Below are 23,027 nucleotides of genomic sequence, written 5' to 3'. Positions count from 1 at the left end.
ATAAATAAACAAATTAACAAAAGAAACTTTGTAATTTAACATGACATTGTTCCTAAAATCTTTCACTTCGCACATACTTCAAAATCATTCAATAACATACATGATCACAATACGAGGAAGGAATATTCAAAAAGAAATTTGAAATCTGACCATCATGATACTGAGAATAGTTTTTATTTTCAAAAATAGATAAATTATAACCTTGTCTAGCTATAAAATGAATTAATTTTTTATTATCCACTATTAATATTAGTTTCAAACTCACTTTCCATTTTCATTTGTCACATGTTGCAACAAATATAGACTGTACCATACACATTGCACACACATACTCAATATTCACAATTTGAGCCATACATGGTACATGCTGTATACTGAAGCCTAACCAAAAACTCATGGTCAATGTATTTTTCAAGCTTATTTATAAAAATTTAATATAAATAAGATGAACTAAGAACAAAAGACAAAAAATGAAGAAATAATATCAGATACTCAAAAAAATCCCCTAATTAATCATTATTATTATAGATATTAATTTTAATTTTATAAATTCAAGTACTAGCATCTAATCACAAAAGTTACTCTTACTCGTATAAAGCAAAATAAACATGAAGTTCAAATTATTATTTCCGAAAAAAAAAATAATAATAACTCCAAAGTTTACAAGAGCTATTTTCGTTCTCAACAGGAGTATACATTTTGTTTCAAAATTACCATAACTTTACATTATTCCTTTACGTTTGTTTGTCCCTTGGTCATCAAATAATTTATTTACATACTTCCACCAAAAACACATCTCTTTCTCTTAAAAACGTTAACAACTCAAATCTCAACTATGAAAACTCCAATCCTACCTAACAGATTCTTACACTAGAGTACAAACCCTCTATCACATTGAGTAAATATCCTTTATTTCTAAAATAAAAACATAATAAACAAAACTAGCCTTTCACTTTACTTGTTAAATTTTATTTAAATGCAGGCAGGGCATAAGGTGTGACAATGCACCCACCCACCACCCCTTCCTCCACGTCATCAATACACTCCCCCCCTGCCTTGGGGACTCCTCCCCCCCTTCTGCAATTCCCCCCCTCCTCACCACCACCATCCAGCCACTCAGCTCCATCCATCCATCCATCCATCCACCCATTCATCCATCACCTATTCATCCATCCATTCATCATTCACCCAATCAGTTCATAATTCAGACCCCTCATTCATTCATGAAGAAACACACAAACACACATCCCCTCCATTTATTTATTTATTTATTTATTTATCAATCTATCAATCTATCTATCTATCTATCCATCCTTCCATCCTTCAATAAATCACTCATTCACTCATTTACTGAGTCTGTCGGGCTGGCTGGCTGTGTCTGGCTGTCATCAAAACCAGGGAATTGTCACCATAAGTGCAGCTTTGCACCAACCCATCCAGACAGGACATTCGCATGATGCGGTTTAGTTAAACAGGGGGGGGTGGGGGGGGGGGCTCTTGTTATAAGGAAAGGAAGGGCTGACCAGGAGGAGAAGGGAAGACCTGCACATATTGCAGCCAAACCACCTTCCCCGATAGATTCACTGACTCACTCACTCACACATACAATCAGGATCCAGAGATCCGGACGGACATTCAATCTCTCCATAACCATCACCACCACCACCACCACCACCTTGACGTGTTCATTCTCTCACTCTCTCTCTGACAGTGGAATAGAACAACAACAAAAAAACACATCCAGTCATGTGCAGCAGCAGGGGGGAACGGGGGGAGGGAGTAAAGTTGGCAATTTCTACAGCCATTGCGAGAGAGGTTGGCAGTCGATGTCTGGAGTGAAGTGAGTGAATGAATGAATGAATGGAAGAATGAATGCATGCTTGTGTGTGTGTGGTTGCTCTTTCGACTGGTGGTGGTGTCATGGTAGCTTGAGTCAGTTGTGGCGAGAGCATGGATGAATTCCACTTTCCAAGGATTGATGTCTGCTGTTTGCTTTGCCAACACTCTGCGCACCACGCTGAGTTTTTATGATCGGAGCTGCGCTAGCGGAGATTGTACGATCGACGTTTTCTTCTTTGGTGGGTTGGTCCCCAATCGCCCCAGTTCCAGTGATTCGGCGATCCCTCGTTGTAGGCCCTCCGTTTGCTAACCCACTAGATCTCAGGCGCTTGACAAGTTTCCCTACCATGGAATAGGATACTCGTGCTTGACTTCGCAATTCTAGAATCTGAAGAGACGACCAAAATATTTCAGCGTTCCTTGTTGGAAGTGTTTTCAGAGCTTGCTATGTGTAACACCATAAGAATGCTGATACACAGATTGTTAAAAGATCTAAGTTTTTTCTTTATTTTATTTTTTTTATTTGGTACATGTTGAAATGTAAAATTAATGAGGGGGAGATTGGAATCTGTGGGGCAAGTTTTTCGGTGTGAATCCTTGCAAAGCCTACAGTGAACAATCTCTACCTTGCCATTCCTCACCTTCCCTGTCTCCATTTGCTCCGACTTCATCTCTGAATTGCAAAAGTCGTAGTGCAGGCTTTAAAATTGCTGAGTAATGCACTAATTGAAGTAAAACAGCCGAAGGCAGGAGAACTGCAACTCTAAATTCAGAATGCAGTGTGATTAACACTTCAATGCGAAGATAAACTTCGTAACACTTCCTGAACCATTAATAGCATGGCTTCTCAACCTACGCTATAGATACCTCCCCCTCCCCAGTCGTTACAGTTGTGTAATAATCATGAGAACTCACCCACGCGTCACTCCGGCTTCACAGACTTGGACCTCAGCCGCCTGAGCATAACGAATGCTGCGACCAGCAACCAGCTCACCATGGTGAACCCCCACAACACATATAACAGAATCACAGTGGACTCACGAGCTAGCATGCAGCGCTGGATACTGAAGGCGCTAGAGTTTGACTGAAAAGTGGCCAGCACAAAGCTGGGATCATCGCGGTTGCGCCAGCTTAACGACGGCACAGTCACCTCCCTTGTGCCATCCGCATGCACTAGGTCACACCAGCGGTGCGTGTGTCCACTGAACACCAGTCTGCTTCACAAGCAACTCTCTCATTAGCCCAATTTACCTTGGTATTTCTACGTTTTTACAACAAGCGGACATGATCGGAGTAGTGTCTAAACGAAGTTCATGAATCAAGAGATTGCGCTTCAAATACTATCAAAAAGGAAGAAGATCATAACTATTATGAAACCAACGTACCGTGGTCGAAATGACTGGAGAACTTGCGCCGATGCTTCGAGCGATAATACGTCCTGGCCCACTCTGTAAGGGTCTTCTTGAGGCGGTACTCTGGTCCAGCGTCGTGCAGAGCAAAATCAAGCTCCCAAATATCAGATGATAAGCAATTCTTCCTACACTACCCTATGTGCCGAAATACACACTGGAAACACAATCTTTATTCAAAACAGCATGGTTGACGGATGAGTCTCTTAAGCAAAGAGTCCCGGCCACAATTGAGCTAAACGATCTCCACATAAAACAACAAAGACCGATTAAAGTCCCAGAGAAGCTCATCACCAAAGCCCTTCCATTACCTCACATATTGGCTCTCATTCAAGGAATACAAGGAGTCTTTTGTTTTGCTGGATTAAACAGAAACTTTTAGATGGAGGAGATGCAGGACATACAGTGGAGGTGATGAACCCACTTCCAAACAATTCCCTTCCAAATCGTGCCATGGTGCGCAACGTGGAAGGTCTACAACGGTGCAAGCATTCTCATCTGCACGATGCAATGGTAAATGAAGAAGGAGAACAGGCTTAACGACTCCATCGCCATCTCCTCCCTCAATATTATGACTTCGTATATCTTGCTCTTGGCCACTTTCCTGGTAGATAGATGGTTCGCAAATCAGAAAATAGACTAACCACGTTAACCAATCTTAAACCCTAGTTATTTTCTCATTACGTTCATAAGCTCCAGGCATAGGACCGCGAAAGATAAGACTTCTGAGATAAGCTCAAATGTACACATGTGAGTCTAGAAATTAAGTGAAGAGAACGCGAAGAATTCATCAACTCGTTGCAAGAGCAAGTAAACAAAAGGCAGGGTAAACGCAACTAATCAAGAAAACGCCGAGGAAAGCTTGATGATCAAATCCTTGAAGCTATGCCCTGAATGAATTAACACACAGACAAGCAAAAAGGACTTCACGCATGTCACTCTAAACATGGCAGAATATTGAAGAGAGATGTAATACAACGACAACCTGGACGCCACAAAACCTCGGACGAAAGTCACTACCCTAAGACATTTAAGATGGTGGAGCTGACAACCTTGTGATGTCTCTGAACTGCAGAGCTTGTGGATTCCAAATGTTCCTTCACCCTGGAGCAAACCGAGCAGCCATCTCCATGCAGTGCCATGGCATTTAAGGACACAAAATCCACCCCATGCCAGGTGAAGTGGCTCCCACATGTGTCGTCCAAGCCAGGAAATGAGGCAGCGAAGCGAGGCAGGCGCCGGGAGAAACCAGGATCGTGATGGTCACCGACGTCGTGATTTCCAACCACAATCTGGATGGGGACGGCCGCGAAGGGGCGAACCATATCCCAGAATCGAGCCACCACTGCGTTCCACTGGGCATCGTTCGACTTCCGACCAGCATCGCTCACGTCTCCGAGCACAACCAGCGCATCGGGATTCAATCTCCGGTAGGCTTTCTGCAAGTGAACTTTGGGCTCAGTTCTCAACAAGGATGCCTATGGAAAGAATAAAAAACTGGAGCGCTCCAATGACTTGAGAAAGGCTTTGGACTACAGACGTGAAGGGAGAGTGAAGAAGACTGAATTGCTGCTACCATGGTGGAGTAGAGCACATGGCAACCATTTATATATAAGATTCCAACGCTTTAAAACAAAAAAAAAAAAAAAAAAAAAAAAAACCTAATGAAAAGGTGCAGACACCTGAAAGACGGTTCGCATAAAGGACTCACGGCGCACACGATCCACCCACGCTGTACGAGGCCCTGCCAAGTGAAGATCGGCGACAACAACCACTTTGAACGAAGGAGCAAAAGGAGCAGTGGAATCGGGCGCGCAAGAGGGCTCCAGCAGAGCCTGATTCCACAGCAGCAACGCTCCCGTCATGCTGATCAGAACCGCAAGCAGCCATTGTGACGCCATTAATCCTTCCCTCCTCTCTTCACTTCATGTTTCGCTGATCATAATCATCAATTACACTCCTACCACGCTCCTCTTCACTTCACTTAGCCTCCTGGTAACACTTGGTTCCGATCCCAACTGCGCAAATTCCCACGTTGTCTCTTCCCTTACGCCTTCCATCACTCCCTCCGCATCTACGCCTCCCTCTGGTTACAAATCAGTGATGAGCGCTTCCTTCACTGAACATGTAAAAAAACCAGCTATCAGTTCCATGAATTCAACAACTGCCCGGCATTAGTTGTGCCAACACAAAATTTGCAAATTCTACGCTCAATTCTCACACGACAAGGTCACACAAGATAGCTTTTCTTTTGCCACTTCACGAGGGTGGGTCTCTGCACTGTGTTGAGCGTCCACGTTGCATCTTGCTGTTTAGAGCAAGAGCAAGATAGTTGGCAGTTGAATTTCAGGCTTCTACGGTAAGGAGAAATATTTAGCAGACTTGTGAGACTGAGCATTTTATGATTCCGAATACAAAGCGTTTGCAAACCCCACGGCACGCCCCAACAGCGTCGTGGGCATCAGGACATTGGCAAGGACTCCAAGTGGCTCAAAAATGCAAAAAAATGCCAACTATCATGAGGAGATCGAGGTACTTGCCCCAATCAAGATCCACCGCCTCAATGCCTACCTTGAAAAGCCAAAATTTGGGTGAAGGGAAGAGAGGGTTTTCATCTAAACCCTGACCTTTACCAGACTCACCGAATACTTCTCCGACCAATTCCACACAACTACTGTCCACTCGAAGAATGTATACCAAGCAAACCTCAACTGTTCTGATTGATACTGAGGTTGAAATAAGATCTTTGACGAAAACTTCTCAATTGCTACACGGTGGAGTAGAATGCGAGGATCCCTAATACTCGTTTTTAAAAGCTGGAGTCGGTTCATGGATACATATTAGTTTAACAAGAATCGTCACAAGTCATCCCTGTTCTAAAACCACCGTCCGTGTAACCTAAAAGAGAACTAACCAAAAAGAAATGCAGTGCGGGATAAGCTCCAAGCACCGAAAATTACAACCAACATTCAAGATTCAGGGTTTATGAGAATTATGGAAAAATGTGAGGAACCTGGACAAAGCGCTGCAAGGCGGGAAGAATTTAGCTAACAGGTAGCTTCTTGGCAGACCGTGGCATCTAGAATTGCTCGAAGGAAACCCGCACAGCTAATCCGAGGCAATGGGATTAAACTTTAAAAACGGTCCACGATCTCGCCAATATTTCGTCTGGATTCACGTAACAAACACAAATCACAAAAAAATCGGTTGGTGCGATACACTGATGGGCGCTGCATCCTTGTCTCAAATCCTACAAAAACACCTCCAAATCACATAAACCTCAAATCATGGAACTCAAACCCTAAACCGTGAGCCTTGCACAACCCACGCAAGTAAAGACTAAGGCCGCTGACACACGAGCCCACAAGCTGAGATTCTGAAACATCATCGACAAGGCACACATTGCGACCCAGGGACGAGAAGAAACCAGCCCCAGGAATGGCCCACCGTCGAATGGACTCCCAGAGCATCGACGTGCGTAAGAAAGCTGCCGATTTGAGGAGATCAACGCGCAAATAGCGAAGAATCCTCAATTACCCAGCAGTTGGATTGTGCAATGGGTCGCGTTTGGCTCGGATCCAGGATGCCGAAGTTTCGAGGGAGATGTCGGTAACGCACAAGAGTGAGCTTCAATCAGCCACAACCGAGGTGATGGTTCTTACAGGTTTACTCTGGTTGTAATATATCCCCTACTCTTTATGTTTCTTGTATATATATATATATATATATATACACACACATTATCATTGGGAGTAATATGTTAAGGTAAATTATCAATGCATAATATAAATTTATTATGTCAAGGAAAGAATGATTAATATTAAATCTAAATTTTGAACCAACATTTATTCTAAGGATTTTTTTGACTAATAATTAAACTAAAATACTTTAAAATTACATATCTTAACAAATAATTTTAATTTTAATTTTTTTTTTGCATGTGTATGTATGTATATAGTTTTATATGTTTGTTTTTCTTTATACCACATAGTAAATAGTAGTAGGTAGTGATAGGTAATGGCAATTAATAGTATCAATACTTGCATTTAGCATCAATATTTACATCATTAGATGTCAATAGGAAAAAAATGCATTAGAAAAAAAAATCCAAAGAAATAAAAAGCCAATAGTATATAGCCAATACATACATCATCAAAGAATGTAATTTGGTAGTAGAATAGGAAGAAGATGGACCATAATTTGCAAAGGATATTTATTGAAGTTATGGATTCAACTTAAAGTTGTTTTATTATTTTTCTTCTTTTACTTATAGTGAAATAAAAATTAGATTTTGAAAACTAAGTAGTAGTTGTTATTTTAGTTGGATGTGAAGCTATTCTATTTTAGATGGCCAGTTCTTATGTAGTAATATATACAACTCCTACTATTTGTCCTTGCTATGACAAAGGGTAGATGCTATATTTTTTATAATTTACTTTCTAAGCATCTATACATTCTTGCCAATTTGGTTGATCTTTGCAAAGGCTATGTTAATCAACAAATGTATGGTGTATGATTAGACAAGCAAAGTTGTAATTGATTGAAAGGGAGTTAGATAGAGAGCAATTGAAGGACCAACAAATTTAGAACAAAAAAAAAAAAAAAAAAAAAAAAAAAAATGTAACACATATGCTCATCAATTCAACAGTAATATGTAGGTAAAGTCCAAAAAATTGAATGTAATACTAAAAGCCTTATATATTTTTTTGAGGAGATAATACCATATAAGAATAAGGTAAAAATAGTTACTCATTAAATTTGCAAACTTAGCAAGAGATTGATGAATACAAGCAAGGTACTTGTGACACAATATTGACTAATTCTTGATTAGAATAAATAAATAAATAAATAAATACATAAAAATATATGTTTAAAATGTGAAAGGAAGAAAAAGCAATAATCAATTGAGAGTTTATCTCTAATAACAAAAAACTCCTCTGATAATGTTTGCATCAATAACAAGAAAAAATATACATTAAAAAAATATATTTTTCTTTTTCTTTTTCTTTCTTTCCTTTTTTTGTAATTTTTACATATTGTACACCATAGAAAATTCTTTTGTATTCTCCACGAAATCTTTATTTCATTTTCTTCATGAAGAATTTTACTTTATAAAGTACTTATTCATCTAAATTGCCCAGAAAACTTGTACATGGCTCAAAACCTTTAAAATAAACATAAAACTGCATCTTTTAAAAGTAACACTCAGAATTGGGATGTTCTATGGACCCGTGTTAAAAGGTGACTTTTGACTTCCAAAGTTTACATTTTGATTGCTTGTAATAGAAGCAATTATCTTGTAGCCGGGACAACACTTCTTGTAGGTGCTGTTCATACTCTTCAAGGGTTTTACTATATATAAGGATATCATCAATGAAAACAACTACATACTTGTCCAAAAGGTCCCAAAACAATCTATTTATGTGACTTATGAAAGAGGCTAAAAAATTCGTGAGTCCAAAAGATAAAACCAGCCATTTGAAATGTCCTTAGCGCATACAAAATCCTATCTTTTCTACATCCTCTCTTGCGATAGGTATTTGCCAATAGCCACTCCAAAGATCTCATTTACTAAAAATGGTCTCACCTTAAAGTTAGTGAAGAAAATCATCCACATGTGAAAGTGGATGTGCATTTTTAATAGTCTGCTTATTGAAGCCTTGATAGTCGATGCAAAGGTGAAGTCCACCATCCTTCTTAGATCCAAAGAGTACATGAGCTCTCTATAATGATGTGCTTTCTTGAATGAGGCCTTTTTCTAAAAGTTTGTCTAATTTCTTTTGTAGCTCTTTAATTTTTTTTGATACTAGGCAATAAATTGGTCAACTTACTAATTTGGCTCCAAGTAATAGTTCTATTTGAAAGAAGACACCTCAATCAGGAGGCACTCCATTAGATAGGTCACTTGGGAAGACATCCCAATATTTCTGTATGAATTGCTCTGCCCGTTTTGCTCCTTCAATTGTCTTGCCGACTATTAATGCAAGATTTGGAACTACCATACATACTGGTTGCTTATGCTATATTTGCTTTTTCATGAAGGTTGTCCCTATGAGTAAGTCTTTGATTGCAGGTTGTCTTTCTTCTTCACTTGATACGGAGGTACTAAGAGTCACTCTGCACCTACCATTTTTGAAGGAGATTATCCTTGCTATCCAATCAACTTGCTTATTTTCCATCTCATGCCATGGCATACTAAGGATAACATCATATCTTAGCTTTGTTATCTTGAACCTCTCTCTTAAGACATAAATGTCAATCAACCTCAAGGTTTTTCTTCACATGTCTCACTCAATACGTTCTCTTGGTTATTTACAAGGTATATACTTCCTCCTTTGATTGCCTTAATTTTAATTCTAAGCTAGTCCGTAATTTCAATTGACATGTTATTTTTCGTAGAGCCACAAACTACAAGCACTTAACTTAGTTGTCCTTTTAGCAGTCTCATTAGTTACACAAGTTGATTCTTTTTATAATTGTCCAAGGCCATGCCATTTATCTCTCAGAGTTAGTCACTATCTTTAGTACTAGCCCTTGGCACCTTTACTAGGGAGCCTCGTTTTCCTACTTTGTCTCATTATGAACTTGACAAATTTCAAGATTGAGAACCTACTTTGTCTTGCTGGTGCTTGAATTTTGACGTTTTGGATAACCTCCAATCTGATGGCTTGGCTATTGACAATAGAAATACAATCTCTTTTGTACCAATATTTGTCGACTTTGAAGTATCAATGATCCTTGTAGGGCACCAATCTCCATTGGTATTGATTATTGTGCCATAGTATTAGATAGCAACATAAGACTTCGTACTATAGGTCGTGCTTCATGATTTTTGAAATCTATAGCATCAACCCTCTTTGCAATTCAAATTGCCTCTTTGAATATTTGTGGATCTCTTAGCTCCACCTCTTGATGGACTCCACGTTTCAAACTTCATAAGAATTGATCCATCATCTCTACTTCCAAAATATTGTTAATTTAGAAACATACGAACTTAAATTAGGAGACATAATCTTGCACCAACCTAAATTGTGTAAGATTTGTCAACTAATTGGGCATTATCTTCCCCACATTGATGGGCCGAAATTGATTCCTAAACTCGGTCTCAAACTCTTCTCAATTACAAAATCTACCTTGAGTCCATAGCTTTGAACTCAATGTTGCCTCTAAATAGCTGCCGCATCTCTCTAATAACTGGTTCCATATATAATTTCCTCCATGGTATTTGCCCCAGATAATTGGAGGTATCGTTGCATGTTGAAGAGCCATTGACATACATCTTCATGTCTTGAAGTCCTAAAGTATGTATTAGGCTTACTCAATTTCAATCTAACAGATGTCAACTTCCTTATCCTCGAGGTTTCTATTTGCCCTTGCAAAGTAGCTATTTGGCCTAAGAGGTGTGATATTTGAGCCTCCATTTGAGATTGCTCTGTCATATCTCCCATTTTGTAATTTCTTTGCTGGATTCCACTATTGTAATGCCTCCTCACCTTTCAGATTGACTTTTTGAGTATTTGTTTTGCTATAAATTTAATTGATTTCATGTTTTTATAATACATTTATTCTTAAGTTGAAATTTATACTAAATGTTTGAATCCATGTAACCATCCTCAATGAGATTGATATAAACAAAGCCTTAGAAGAAAGTGTAGTTCTATGTAACCCATAGTTTGCAATAGCCTTTTGGGATAAGGTTATTTTTTTACTATCGAGGAATTTGTATTTTGGGATAAGGTTATTTTTTTACTATCGAGGAATTTGTATTTAATTTGTTAACCTCTAGTGAATCATAGCCCAGCAGCATGTTGTTGATGCCTATTGCCACCATGACCTGGTAAGCTCTTGAGATTTGCTCAACGATCATCTGCACACTACGTTTTCTTAGACGTTTTGTTGAGTAGGGAAGTTTTCTGAAGATTCTCGTAATGGGGTTGCAAACAGACACTTTCAATCGTGTATGGAGGTGTGTTGAATACTATCTCCAGCAAGTCAAAGGTGACTCTACATCGCCCACATGCTCTTATATCGCTCAGAGCACCCGGAAATTATAAAACTGCATGGCCCTCTGTATATGTACCAACACGGTGCACAAAAATTCCATGGTATTGGCAAACAAAGCATGACAAATTGGACAAAGTGGACATTACTTTTGATTTTTTGAGTGTTTTGCCTAATACACTTAACAACATCGTCCCACAATTTTCACAATAATTGACATGATTCACTTGATAAAAATTTGAATCTTGGGTTCTTTCAAATTGTTATCCTTCACCACTCCTCTTGTCCTCCACTTGAACAACACATATAATATAATCGTCTTTTCTACATGGAGCTTTGCTGAGCTTGATAATAATAAAATAAAAGAAAAAAACAAATAAAGAACTTTATGAATGTTAGCACTGCTTCCAAGTAAAAGAACAGAAAGACAGGATCAACAGAAATATTTGCAAACGCAAAACAGACCTGCCTGAAACCCCCCATTATAACCTTAACAAGTGATGGATAAACCTTAAATGTTAAGGACCAGCATGCCATCCTCAAACTGTTGAGGATTCTTCTAAATTTATCATATAAATAAATACGTCATACACATATCAGAGAGTTCTGCTGCTGCAAGTGACTTTGAGCACCTAACGTTTCAAAGCATGGGAGTTTTGGGGGAGAGTGATGAGAAAGGAATTTTGGTCAAAGGGTCTCCACGAGCGTACCGAGACTGGACATGGAAGTGGAGGAGCTTGCGTTCCTGGGAGCCGAAGATCTTATCAGTCTTGCGACCGGTGTGGTTTCCACGCCACTGCTTGTTGGGTTGCAGATCCCACTTGCTGTCCGGCACCATGTGCATGGCATGCGCAAGCCAATCGTTCTCGGAGAGGACATAAACATCCGCACCGCGGCACTGGGATTTCAGAAGCTGGCCGAAGCCCAGCCATAATGTGAGAAGCCGTTCGTCCTCTCCTCTCAAACTGCAAAGAATTCAACAGCATTCAATTCGTGGGCATGGTGCACTTTTATGTGTGTCTAAGTCTGGCGTGAAAAGTAATAAATCTCGAAGATTGAAAGTTTTCTCCACGTGTGGTCTGGAATCTAAACTTGTAGAAAAATGTAGCAGCTCAAGAATTGTAGTACAAGGATAAAGAACATGAAAACAACAAACCTCGAGTATGTCAATGGTGCAGAGCATGAAGGGTTGGTGACAACAAGGGAGGGGATAACTGGAGGCTTATAGTGTCGTGAGGTTTCAGAGCTAAGCTCCAGCAGATGGAGCACACCAGCAGCTCTTGCAGCCCTCTTGCATCTTGTGATAGCCCCATCGTTCATGTCGTTCCCAATCAATCGTGCACCTGACACAGGCAAAGCTTGCACTGATGCTGCAGCGTCTCTGCACTCTGTCCATGCTCTAGGGTCATAATCGTGCCATGTCTGAATTGAAGCCACAACACAGGATTTAGATTGATGCGACAAAGAGGTCACATACAAAACCAGGACGTTGCAAAGTCGATACTGGAGCTTCAAAGCCTAAACATAGCAGTACATTTCTACACTGCTACTGAGTAAAGTAGACAGAAATCAGACGTCACCCAGAGGCCTCACAAAATGCACAAACGTGGGCAGGATTGAGAACCTAGAAATTCCCAGAAACTTACCTGGAAAGGCCAGTGTGGCCTGAACAAACCAGGTGCAATCTCATAAGCCATAAGAGCAGCTTCAATCAGAATGGTCCCTGTCCCACAAAATGGATCTAGAAGAACCCGGTCTTTGCCTGAATCATTCTTATTAGCGGCACCGAAACCATGCACATTGTGATTCCACCCTGCTAGTGTCAAAATAGCAGCCGCTAGTCCTTCGTTTGGCTTAGTCTTGTCGATAACATCCCGGTAACCCCGCCTGTGAAGACTAACACCGCTCATATCTCTGTACAGAAAGGCTGTGTCTTCGTTTACATCAAGAAAGAGAGGAACCGCAGTCAAGTCTTCTCTCTCTGCTGGTGCAGGCCACTGGCCGACGCAACTGTCACGAAGAGCATCCCAAATTGCGTTGCTGACGCTGGCGGACACGTAGTTTTGGTCCTTGGTGCTCTTCCAGTTCGATAACCTGATTTGTACAATGAATTTTTTGAACTTGTAGCGGTTTGGTAGACGCTCAGCCGTTTCTGAGAGGGATACGAATGATTATTCATTGCTTGCAGCCTTCGCCAACGAGCTGCCGATCTCACTTGAAATATGACAATCTACACGAGAATAATAACAATGTCAACGAAACAGAAGAACTTGAAAACCAGAACCCTAAGGATGTGGAGTTCCTCACCTGATTGCAAAGTTCGTGCTAGGGGCGCGCTATCGTCAACAAGTAGCAAGGGCCAATCCGCAGCTTCTCGCACAAACTCGTACAAAAGGTCGAAGCGACTTTTACCCTGTGGAAGAAGACAGCGAGCAAGCTCACATAGCACGCGATCTCCAGTGCGGAGCCAAAGGTTAGCGTTGTAGCCAGTCGATTGAGTGCCCCTGAAGAATACGCCCCCAGAATCTGTTTCTACCTGCGAGGCGTTGATAAGAGGCGACGAAAGCTCTGCGGCAAGAATTTGCTCCAGTCCCTTTTCGCATGTTGCATAGAAACTTTGCAAATTCCCGCTTGCGCCTGCGTCTGGACTCTGCTCTCCCAAACCATTTTGTAATGCCCTAAGTTGCCACCCAGGCTCTCTGGATAGCGGTTTTCCAAATTTCACCAGACTTATTGCCACTCTACAGCTCACAAAATCCTTGTGAATATTTAACCTGATGCATGGAGCATTCGCAAAGCTCCTAGGTAAACCTCGCAAAGTTGGGACGAAACCATATTGGATCCTACCAGGACAACTTGCTAATATAATGGGCTTCCTACACACAGTCATACTGCTCAGTGTTCACACGAAAACAAACCAGGATACCTTTCCGAGGCATCCCAAAGATCTCGATCAAGCTGCTACGTGGTCGATGAACGAGAATTTGTTTAAAGAACGGCACTCACAGAGCGACTCAGAAAATTCGCTCATGCACCGAGCATTGTAAACATCGTGCTCGTAAGTACGTAGGTGTGAACTGGATTGGGTAACGCCGCAAAAATAAATACGGAAAAATCTGCCACAGAAAACAACACAAGATTTCTGCAACGTTTGCACACTTCGCAGCGAAATCAGAATCAATAACAACTATCAACAGCAAAAAGAAAAAGAAAATGACAAAAAACACCTGCAGGATACCTGCGAAAATTCAATCAACGCTACTGCGTAGATGGGCACTACATTCACCTCAAAGCATGTCGTGACCACCCGCTGACTCTAAGCATCTTTTGCCAGTTAGTTGTGTTATACTTTCGTTGGCACAGACAGAAAAGACACACTACAATTTAGTCATGGATAATATAGGAAGGACCAGGTTCCGAGGTCGAAGGCAAAGTTATCATCAAAGTTAGCCGCTGTCCAGAGATGCTCATCCCTGTCCCCGCAAACAAGAATGATCGCTGCGTGTCTCTTTCTCAAGGATGTCCTACGGATTCCGAGATACTCAACGTATTCAACTTTCAAGCTTCCATTTATTCATGAAACCTCGAGAGGCGCGTTCAGGAGCGGCCAGATTGTCGCAAAAATTACCTCAAAACTTCGCACGTGTAATTGCGTGATTCTGTTTGAACGCACGGCCTCCGCCAGTACTCCTGGCATTCTGGGAACCCGTCTATTTCAGTGGGCTTCTTCTGGAAGCTATATTCCTCTCTCTCCGTGAACTCACGGTGCAACACGCACCTGCAACTGATTTCTTTATTGCTTTACTCATTAGGCTTTTGTCGAAGCAATCGTTCTTTGTGACACTAAAGTTTATTGGTGACGTTTCGTTTAGCGTTTGGTTCGTTCTCATGGCTGTAGAGGTTGCGGCTAAGGCTATCTTTCTTGCTTCCATGTGTATGTCGCACACACGTGAAGCTGCATGTGAGCTTGTGCAACGTCAAGGGAAGGAGCTTTGCAGGTACAATACACGCGCGGATTGCATCGCAGAATCAGGGGACATTTGCGAGTGGTGCGACCTTTCTCAGCTATGCTCCCCAGTGGCTTACATGCAGGAGGACAGCAAACATACCTGCTTAGACACGACCGAACGCCAGAGGCGCCGGCTGCTCGAGGACGACGAGTGCAGCTCTATTGCGAAGAAGGGCTTGTGCACAAGCGTGGATTATTGCAGGTGGTGCAGAAGCAAGGTCCTTGACGACTATTGCTTCGGAGCGGCAGAAGCGGCAAGGTTACCTCGCGCCGTTTTCGATTGTTCTCTTGAAACCTAAGAATCCTTCAAGGTCTCTGTAAACCTGTTAGGTGCTAATCTGCCAACCCTCTCCTCCATCATGCTACATAGATAGACTGCGCGTTCAAGCGACTCACCTAAGCACGTTGCGATACTCCTTGTTGAAAATTTTGCTGCCGTCGAAGAAGTCCGCAAGGGCACTACCAGATTGATTCAATCACTTGTTCACAGAGCGAAATCACACTAAATCTGATTCAAGCTTAGTCGTCTAGTTTTCACAATCCTCCAGCAGCTCAATCTGGGTCAATCAAGTAGCTACGATGTCTTAGATGTGAAGCATCCATAAGATTTTAGTCAACTCCTTCTATATTGGCAAACGATGAGCAAGTTTTTTGTAAACCGTGCAGAGCTCGTCATGTATTGCCTGCAATACATTCGACTGCAATTGAAGTAATGAGATTTGAATTTGAATTTGAATTTGTTGAAATGACATCAATTTCTTTCAGCTAGCTGGATTACAACCTATCCAAAAAAAAAAACAGCATCTACTTCTGATTTAACTTGGAGCAGAATGAGAGAGCCGTAACATAGGATTCAGACTACAACCGTACACCTACTCACTCGGGCTATCAAGAGACCCCCCTCCAACTCCAAGGATTTTCTCAAACCAAGTTGCAACTCATACAACTACACAAAAAGCTAGGCATTAATCAGTAACTCAATGAATCAGCTATGTGATAGCTAACCAATAATGAAATCGAGATTCGAACTTGTACTGAACTTGATCCTTATGCTTCTGTGAACTGTACACAACCTCCACTAAGCATCAAGACTAATCAAAAAAATTATCAACTCGAGCAGCATCCTGCTTTCTTAGTCCCAATCACGTCGTCCTTATCTGTGAGGGTAATTTTCGTGCCAGGTAGAAGTGGGGCGCCTCCTTGATTTTCATCAGCAATAAGAGCTTTCTTGCTGACAGTCTTGTAGATTTCAGACAAAACGGTGAAGAACGCTGTCTCCACATTTGTTGACTCCATGGCCGAGGTCTCGAGAAAAGACAGCCCTTGCTTCTCTGCATACTCTCTTGCCGTATCCGTTTCAACTTGCCGTAAGTTGCTCAAATCGGACTTGTTACCAATCAGCATAATCACGATGTTTGCGTCTGCGTGTGCCCTCAGTTCCTCAAGCCACCTTAATACATGATCAAACGATTGTTCCTTTGTGATGTCATAAACCACCATGGCACCGACGGCACCTCTATAATATGCACTTGTTACAGCTCTGTACCTGCTCAACATTTTATAAGAGATAAGCAAGGTCTCCAAACAGCAAACAAAGAGGGTATCGAAATTTATCAATACCCAGAAGCAAACAACTACATATCCTAGAGAGGTGCTGCAACGTTATCACAATGCTGATTATCCAAAGTGGACTTGCATCTGGTGTTGAATTACACTTGTGGAAAAAGTTAATTTACTTATTAAGCTGTATTAGAAAAGCTGAAGTTTCAAAAACAACTTTGAAAGATGATCAAATTGGAGATGAAATTGAAGCATGAGAACGTTGGATTATGAATAAGACCGCTCAGGGACATGAACACTTAGTTTGCAGCTGGGAATTACTTGCAAAATTGAGTTTCAAGTTGGAAACTTGAATGCAATTTATTGAGATATTACTGAACATAGAAAAATAATCAGCGTACCTTTCTTGCCCGGCTGTATCCCAGATCTGAGCCTTGATGGTCTTATGATCCACTACAATGGTACGCGTCTGAAACTCAACTCCAATTGTAGCTTTAGACTCGAGACTAAACTCATTGCGGGAGAATCTGGACAGCAGCTGCGACTTTCCGACTGCCGAATCTCCAATGAGAACGACCTTGAACACGTAGTCTATCTTATTATCGTACTCATTGTAACCATTCGCCATGTCTGTCCCGACTAAATCCACAAATCTTCCTTATCAGCTGTAATGACAGGGAGTTTATGGTTGGGCTGGTAGATCACATTACAGGTCGCACTTGCTAATTACGACTCTGTCTCTTTTCTTCGGCAGGTCTCCTTGATAACCCTGAGTATCAAACTCCAAGTTATGTCTAGAATCCAGAACATTCACACAAACATTGCCTCCGAAAAAATCACGAGAGTTCACTACCTACCAGTTGAAGAAAGAGAAATCACACTCACAAACAACAAAAATGATAATCCGGCCAAAGTCTTGCTCTATTGAAGAATCAATAATAGCAACAACAAATCCCCTTCATCAACACATCAGGACTTAAATAATCCTCTCAGGTCTCCAAAACGCTAAGCCGGCATACTAAGACCTGCTTCACTTCTGCGAAAACGAAAACGAACAAACAACAAAAAACACTTCGCGCCAAATCAACACCGCTTCAAAACCCGAAGCAACAAACCAACATCCAGCACAAAAAGCCCTAGCCAGCAATGCAACAACGGTAGCAAGAGCAACACGTTCAGTCTCCACGAACCACGACATCACGAAAATGCTCCCACACCGCAATCCCCATCAACCAAAATCCTCTTTTCTCGACCATCCTCAAAAACAAATCAGACAGCTAGACTTCCCTTCAGCGATAACAGATCAGCCTCCTTCAGAATCCTACCAACTAAAATTCCGCGATGGCACCTTCGATGCGGCACAAAAAGGCGCGACGCGTACCTGGAAACGACCACGACAACGCGATGGGCTTCGTTCGTTCCGCAACAAGCAAGGCAGCAAGCGGAGGAGAAAGGCGAGGAGGAGGGGTTGCGATCCGGCAGCGGGGCTCCGAGGAGGAATCGATTCACGACGGGAGCACGGGTGGGCGGGGGGAATGGCGCCCGACCCGGCCCGCGATGGGAGAGGGCCCACCCCCTCGCCGTCGTTGTCCACACCACAATGAATCCCCCCCCCCCCTCCCGCCCTTTGACTCCATCCGAAGGTTCTTTCACGCTTCACTTCACGTCCCCCCTTGTTCCCTTTCCCCAGAGAGAGTTATATATATATATATATATTTATTTATTTATTATATTTATTTGTATGTTTTGATTGAATTGTTTGCTTTTTCAGTTGGTGGTTCTGAGAGGAACTTTGCATTTGTGATGACACTATTTATAAACAGATTTGTTATTTTAATCAAGTCTGAGGTGGTTGATGCATTCTTGTGGCTAAAATTAACGTGCATCGATTGAGTTGGATCGTTATTTTTATATTTGCTCTATGTAGGTGCTGTGGCAAGTGCTTTTAGTGCATGATTTTGAGGATTGTTTGCAGATGATTAATTCCTAACTGTGAAAGATGTCATATGTCTGGAGTTTTTTCTAAATCTATAATTTTGATATGTTGGGTTCTTTATTTGGTTGTGGAACTATGTGTCTTTCTTAAGCTTTTTTCATTTTGATGATTATGATGATGATGTCTCAGCATTGCATGGTATAAGATTTAAGGTCGTTGGTGTTAAAGTTGACTTTTTATCCTTGTGATATGAAAAAGACACTATGAATCATATATACCTTGGTCTTGAGTATTTAATGTAAAGAATTCGAATGTATTTTTCTCTAAAGAGAACAAAGTGTTAGAACGAACACCCTGCACCCCTTGCAGCCTTTGTAGTTTTTTATTAAAAAGTCATGAGATTCAATAAAACTTTTTGAAGTCTTAATCAAACCACCATTATTTATTTATGACCTCTATTCCAACCTTGGTTGGAACTTCATGTTATAAAGAATAAAGTTCCCTCCTAAAACTTTTGTAAAATTATTGGTCATAGGATCTATCTAAGTTGGTAAGTCTAGCTATAATATAATCTTTCTTTTGATCCTGTATTACAATACAAGTTATTCAGTCTTCAAAATCCCTCAATTAAAGAATAGTAAGCAATAAATCACTAATATATATATGAATTTTCTTAAAGAAAACAAAGGTTGGAAATTTCTTCTACAAGGCGAACCCTTTTAGTATTAGCATATTACACTAAGCAAGATTTTCTCTAAAGTTATTTAGTCTAATATATAGAACATTCATGAACAATTAATCAAACAGACATTTGTATATGATAAAATTGCACACACACCTGTATATATATGCAAAGGCTAATTAAACTGTATCACAATCGGCAATATAATGAGGCAGATGAGAGAAATCCGCACATTGTTATGAATATCCTCCTTCAAGTTGAAGAATAGAGAGAATCTAGGTTTCCTCTCAGACTGAAGCAGTCTGAATCTATATTCACTCAGGTGGAGAATGCTGGAAGCTTCTTTGCTTCAGCAAGAATTCTGGAACTGGTAAATTTCATTCACAAACAGGCCAAAAATAGCGCACTTTCAACTTGTTTGACCGAAGATCAAAAAATTGTTGAAGCAGTGGATACAAGTCGTTGTATATCTGAGTTACTTGCATCAACAATTACTTAATTTCTGCACAGAAGACTGTACGTTGCACTGTTATCGACATAATGCAAGTATTTTACAGATTAAGCACAGGTTAAATGGTTAAATAAGTTAGGGAACTAGCTACGAAGGGCAGTCAAGATCTAGATAACTGGTATCCATAGGATTCACTTTACTTCATGATTCGTAAGGTCAAAAACTGTCCGGAAACCAAAATATTCCCATTCAGATGCACATCCACCAAAACTGCAATCACTATTAATGGCCCTGGTACACCAAAAATTACTTTCCTTGTCTATTGCAAACAATCATTTAATATACTGCGTCATCCACTTGAACCCTTCGCCGTAACCCATCTTACGCACTATACTGCACATGAAAACCTCAATGGGCCGGATGTTGCTATCCTTCAGGTTCACCGTTCCTTTGCCAGTGGTCATGGTCAGGCCGAGTGTGTACCGCAATTCATCTTCGGAGGCAGCGTAAGGGATGTCAATCTTGTTGCCAAGGACCAGCACAGGCACTTGGGAGAGCGAGTCATCCGAGAGCAAGGAGTCGAGTTCTTTCTTTGATTCAGGAAACCTCTCCTTGTCAACTGCGTCGACAAGGTAAACGATAGCATCCACCTGCACAAAGTTATTGATTTACAGCCTTAGTAAGGCTTTCTAACACTGAATCAGCGCGAAATTTTTCTTACGCCTCATGACCTCACGGGATGTCTGGAATAACACTCAATCAGAGAGATTTTAGAGGAGCAATTTAATAAAAGACTGGAGACGTAGTAATAAAGTTCTCAAATAAAAACTCAAGCTTAATGCCATGACTATGTAACAACGTTTACACATATGTTGGGAAGATACTAGAATCAACAAAGGATAAGACTAGAAAAAAACCTTAGCATAGTAGTCCCTCCACACACGTCGAGCAATCGTGTGACCACCTAGATCGAATGCTTTGAACTTCACCCTATTGATGCTCAATTCTTCAGATGTTGGATACTGCGTTGGTTGATGTTGCCCCAGTTTCTGTTCACAAGAAACTGACATGAGTCATCCGACATAAATACCTAAGAGAGACACTTCAATTCCAACCAACTCTTCAATCCATCCAGGGGAGACCATACCAAGCTCCAGACCTAATTCAAGAATGTAAAACATTCTAGTCTGTTTTAGTAGCGTACCACTGCAACCCAAACACAGACGACAGCGGATAACTCTATTCAGCATCGGAGGAGACAAGACATTGCAAGATACTAAACTCCCACAAAGATTAGAAGAAATTATAACCCAAGCAACCAAAACGACTAGGGACATAAGCAAGTGGTGACGAATGATGATAGATCTACGAATTCAGGGCGAAGCAACAGAAGCCATGAAGACAGAAACCGACATTTCTAGCGGCAGCCAGGCACAAACCGTGGGAAAAAAGAAAAAAAAGGAGAAGAAATCTGGCAAGGGGAGGACCTCATCCTTGAGCATGTGCAGAAGTGTCGTCTTCCCGGCATTGTCAAGACCCAGGAACAAGATTTTGGCCTCCTTCTGCCACAAACCTATGCTCGCAAGAAAGCCATAAAACCAATCTACGATAAACATGATGCCAGGCTTAACATCTGCCGGCTCGCCCTCCTTCCACAACTCCGAGTACCAGTACCCAGGGCTGTATTTGTATCCCAGCTTGCAAACGATCTTCACGGGAAACTGGCACAACCCACAAATCAAAAACAACACAGATCCCCCAGAAACCCCCTGAACTTGCAAGATCTATCTGGTCTACAAGCCCAGCGCCGACACCGACGCTGTCTAAAATCCAACCCAATTTCGTAGAAACCCGAGCGGATTCACCACCTCCGTTCTCGCTCTCTCTCTCTCTCTCTCTCTCTCTCTCTCTTTCTCTCCCGACTGAAGCAAAGCTTGCCCACGCGCGGCGAGATGGGAGAAGCGCCGAACCCCAAGCGAGCTTCGGCGATTGCGGCTTGGGCGATGACGCCGATGAGTCTTGTTCGACAGATCCCATCATCCTGATTGCCTCTCTCGACGGGAATGGGGTCCCATGCTGACGTGGTTGCGACGTGGTTGGCGAGACTGAGAGCTCTGCTGCCGTGGCGCGTCCCTAGTGGCCCAATGACAAGGTCCTCTGGACACGTCATAAACGGTCATATGGACCTAGGGCAGCTAAAAAAACATGATAGGCTCGGTCTTCGATTCCCGTGACATGGCGCCACCGCTGACTATATGATTGGAGGACGCGTCGTCATTGTGAGGCCATGGCCAAATAGCCACCAAGCCTAGTGTAGTAGTAAGTGCCATAATTTAGGATTTTTCACTTATGGGAATTTATTTATTTATTTTTCTGTATGTGATTGAGAGAAAAATAATACACACACACACACACACACATATATATATATATATATATATATATACGTGTATTAAAGCATCTTACAATTGCCAATATGTGTGCAGCTTTTAACATCTAAACAAAAATACTAACTCCAAAAGTTAATAAAAGCTAATTTTAAAATTAATATAATAGAAGAAATATTATTTCCTCACATGTAGTTATTTATTAAAAATATTAAAGGCCACCCAATTTTGGAAAAATATATACATTAATGATATTTTTCTTGTTTTAATAATTTTGAATGCATAACTCTTTAAATGTCATTAGCATGAAACTTGATGTTGAAAATAAATAAAATAAAAATAAAAATCGTATTTACAACAATGTCAACATATTTATCTAACCAGTTTCCTAACAAAGGATAAAATGATTAGTGATTTTGGTTTTAAGTGACCCTAAACCTAAACCTGGTTCCTTTTACAATTTATTATTTTATAAGTACAAGTGAAGTGGTAGCCATTTTTCAGAAATAATAATTATTGAATATATTAGTTTTCTTTTACTTAATATGTCTCTGCTTACTAGATTACAAACTGTGAAACAAATTTTTTAGAGTGGTATTATTTTTAATTTTTGAGTATTATATTAGATACAGGAATTTTTAATAAAATTTACTTATCTTAATTTCAAAATTTTATATTAAAATAAATATTTTCTTTTTGGTTTACAAAATTTTCCATTATGACTTTGTTATAAAACTGTCAACATATTTATCT

General features: G+C 40.8%; 5 protein-coding genes across 9 annotated transcripts; all 5 read right to left on the bottom strand.

The window, feature by feature from the left end:
- Positions 1-1,251: 1,251 nt before the first annotated feature.
- On the bottom strand, positions 1,252-2,616 carry LOC149987294 (uncharacterized). Of its 2 annotated transcripts, none has more exons than XM_090245204.1 (2): positions 2,481-2,616; positions 1,252-2,227 (listed from the first exon to the last, which is right to left on the bottom strand). In XM_090245204.1, the coding sequence occupies exons 1-2, from the start codon at positions 2,508-2,510 to the stop codon at positions 1,934-1,936; spliced, it is 324 nt and encodes a 107-aa protein (XP_090101330.1). In that variant the 5' UTR covers positions 2,511-2,616; the 3' UTR covers positions 1,252-1,933. The 2 variants fall into 2 exon arrangements, with proteins under 2 accessions (XP_090101330.1, XP_090101329.1); XM_090245203.1 differs by having other exon boundaries at positions 2,466-2,592.
- Positions 2,320-6,913, bottom strand: LOC112273677 (uncharacterized). 3 transcript variants are annotated; one of them, XM_024502723.3, is made up of 7 exons: positions 6,262-6,775; positions 4,931-5,367; positions 4,301-4,687; positions 3,653-3,852; positions 3,225-3,314; positions 2,755-3,053; positions 2,320-2,512 (listed from the first exon to the last, which is right to left on the bottom strand). In XM_024502723.3, exons 2-6 carry the CDS (start codon positions 5,147-5,149, stop codon positions 2,762-2,764), a joined length of 1,188 nt encoding a protein of 395 aa, XP_024358491.1. In that variant the 5' UTR covers positions 5,150-5,367; positions 6,262-6,775; the 3' UTR covers positions 2,320-2,512; positions 2,755-2,761. The 3 variants fall into 3 exon arrangements, with proteins under 3 accessions (XP_024358491.1, XP_024358489.1, XP_024358490.1); XM_024502721.3 differs by lacking the exon at positions 2,320-2,512 and having other exon boundaries at positions 2,566-3,053; positions 6,262-6,416; positions 6,696-6,913; XM_024502722.3 differs by lacking the exon at positions 2,320-2,512 and having other exon boundaries at positions 2,566-3,053; positions 6,262-6,416; positions 6,676-6,903.
- A 4,563-nt stretch (positions 6,914-11,476) lies between these two features.
- On the bottom strand, positions 11,477-14,627 carry LOC112272983 (uncharacterized). 2 transcript variants are annotated; one of them, XM_090245297.1, is made up of 5 exons: positions 14,488-14,627; positions 13,557-14,365; positions 12,896-13,401; positions 12,406-12,671; positions 11,477-12,214 (listed from the first exon to the last, which is right to left on the bottom strand). In XM_090245297.1, exons 2-5 carry the CDS (start codon positions 14,137-14,139, stop codon positions 11,890-11,892), a joined length of 1,680 nt encoding a protein of 559 aa, XP_090101423.1. In that variant the 5' UTR covers positions 14,140-14,365; positions 14,488-14,627; the 3' UTR covers positions 11,477-11,889. The 2 variants fall into 2 exon arrangements, with proteins under 2 accessions (XP_090101423.1, XP_024357016.1); XM_024501248.3 differs by having other exon boundaries at positions 13,557-14,608.
- Positions 14,628-15,962: 1,335 nt separating this feature from the next.
- Positions 15,963-18,395, bottom strand: LOC112272984 (ras-related protein Rab11D). Its single transcript, XM_024501249.3, has 3 exons — positions 18,200-18,395; positions 17,220-17,587; positions 15,963-16,804 (listed from the first exon to the last, which is right to left on the bottom strand). Exons 2-3 carry the CDS (start codon positions 17,444-17,446, stop codon positions 16,366-16,368), a joined length of 666 nt encoding a protein of 221 aa, XP_024357017.1. The 5' UTR covers positions 17,447-17,587; positions 18,200-18,395; the 3' UTR covers positions 15,963-16,365.
- Positions 18,396-20,055: 1,660 nt separating this feature from the next.
- On the bottom strand, positions 20,056-21,869 carry LOC112272985 (GTP-binding protein SAR2). The gene is made up of 3 exons (XM_024501252.3): positions 21,375-21,869; positions 20,805-20,936; positions 20,056-20,537 (listed from the first exon to the last, which is right to left on the bottom strand). Exons 1-3 carry the CDS (start codon positions 21,501-21,503, stop codon positions 20,220-20,222), a joined length of 579 nt encoding a protein of 192 aa, XP_024357020.1. The 5' UTR covers positions 21,504-21,869; the 3' UTR covers positions 20,056-20,219.
- Between the last annotated feature and the right edge of the window lie 1,158 nt (positions 21,870-23,027).

Source organism: Physcomitrium patens, chromosome 20 (assembly GCF_059467195.1).
Source record: "Physcomitrium patens ecotype Gransden chromosome 20, ASM5946719v1, whole genome shotgun sequence".
NCBI lineage: Eukaryota > Viridiplantae > Streptophyta > Bryopsida > Funariales > Funariaceae > Physcomitrium > Physcomitrium patens.
The sequence above is the reverse complement of the archived record's forward strand: the minus strand, read 5'-3'. Positions and strand labels throughout refer to the sequence as shown.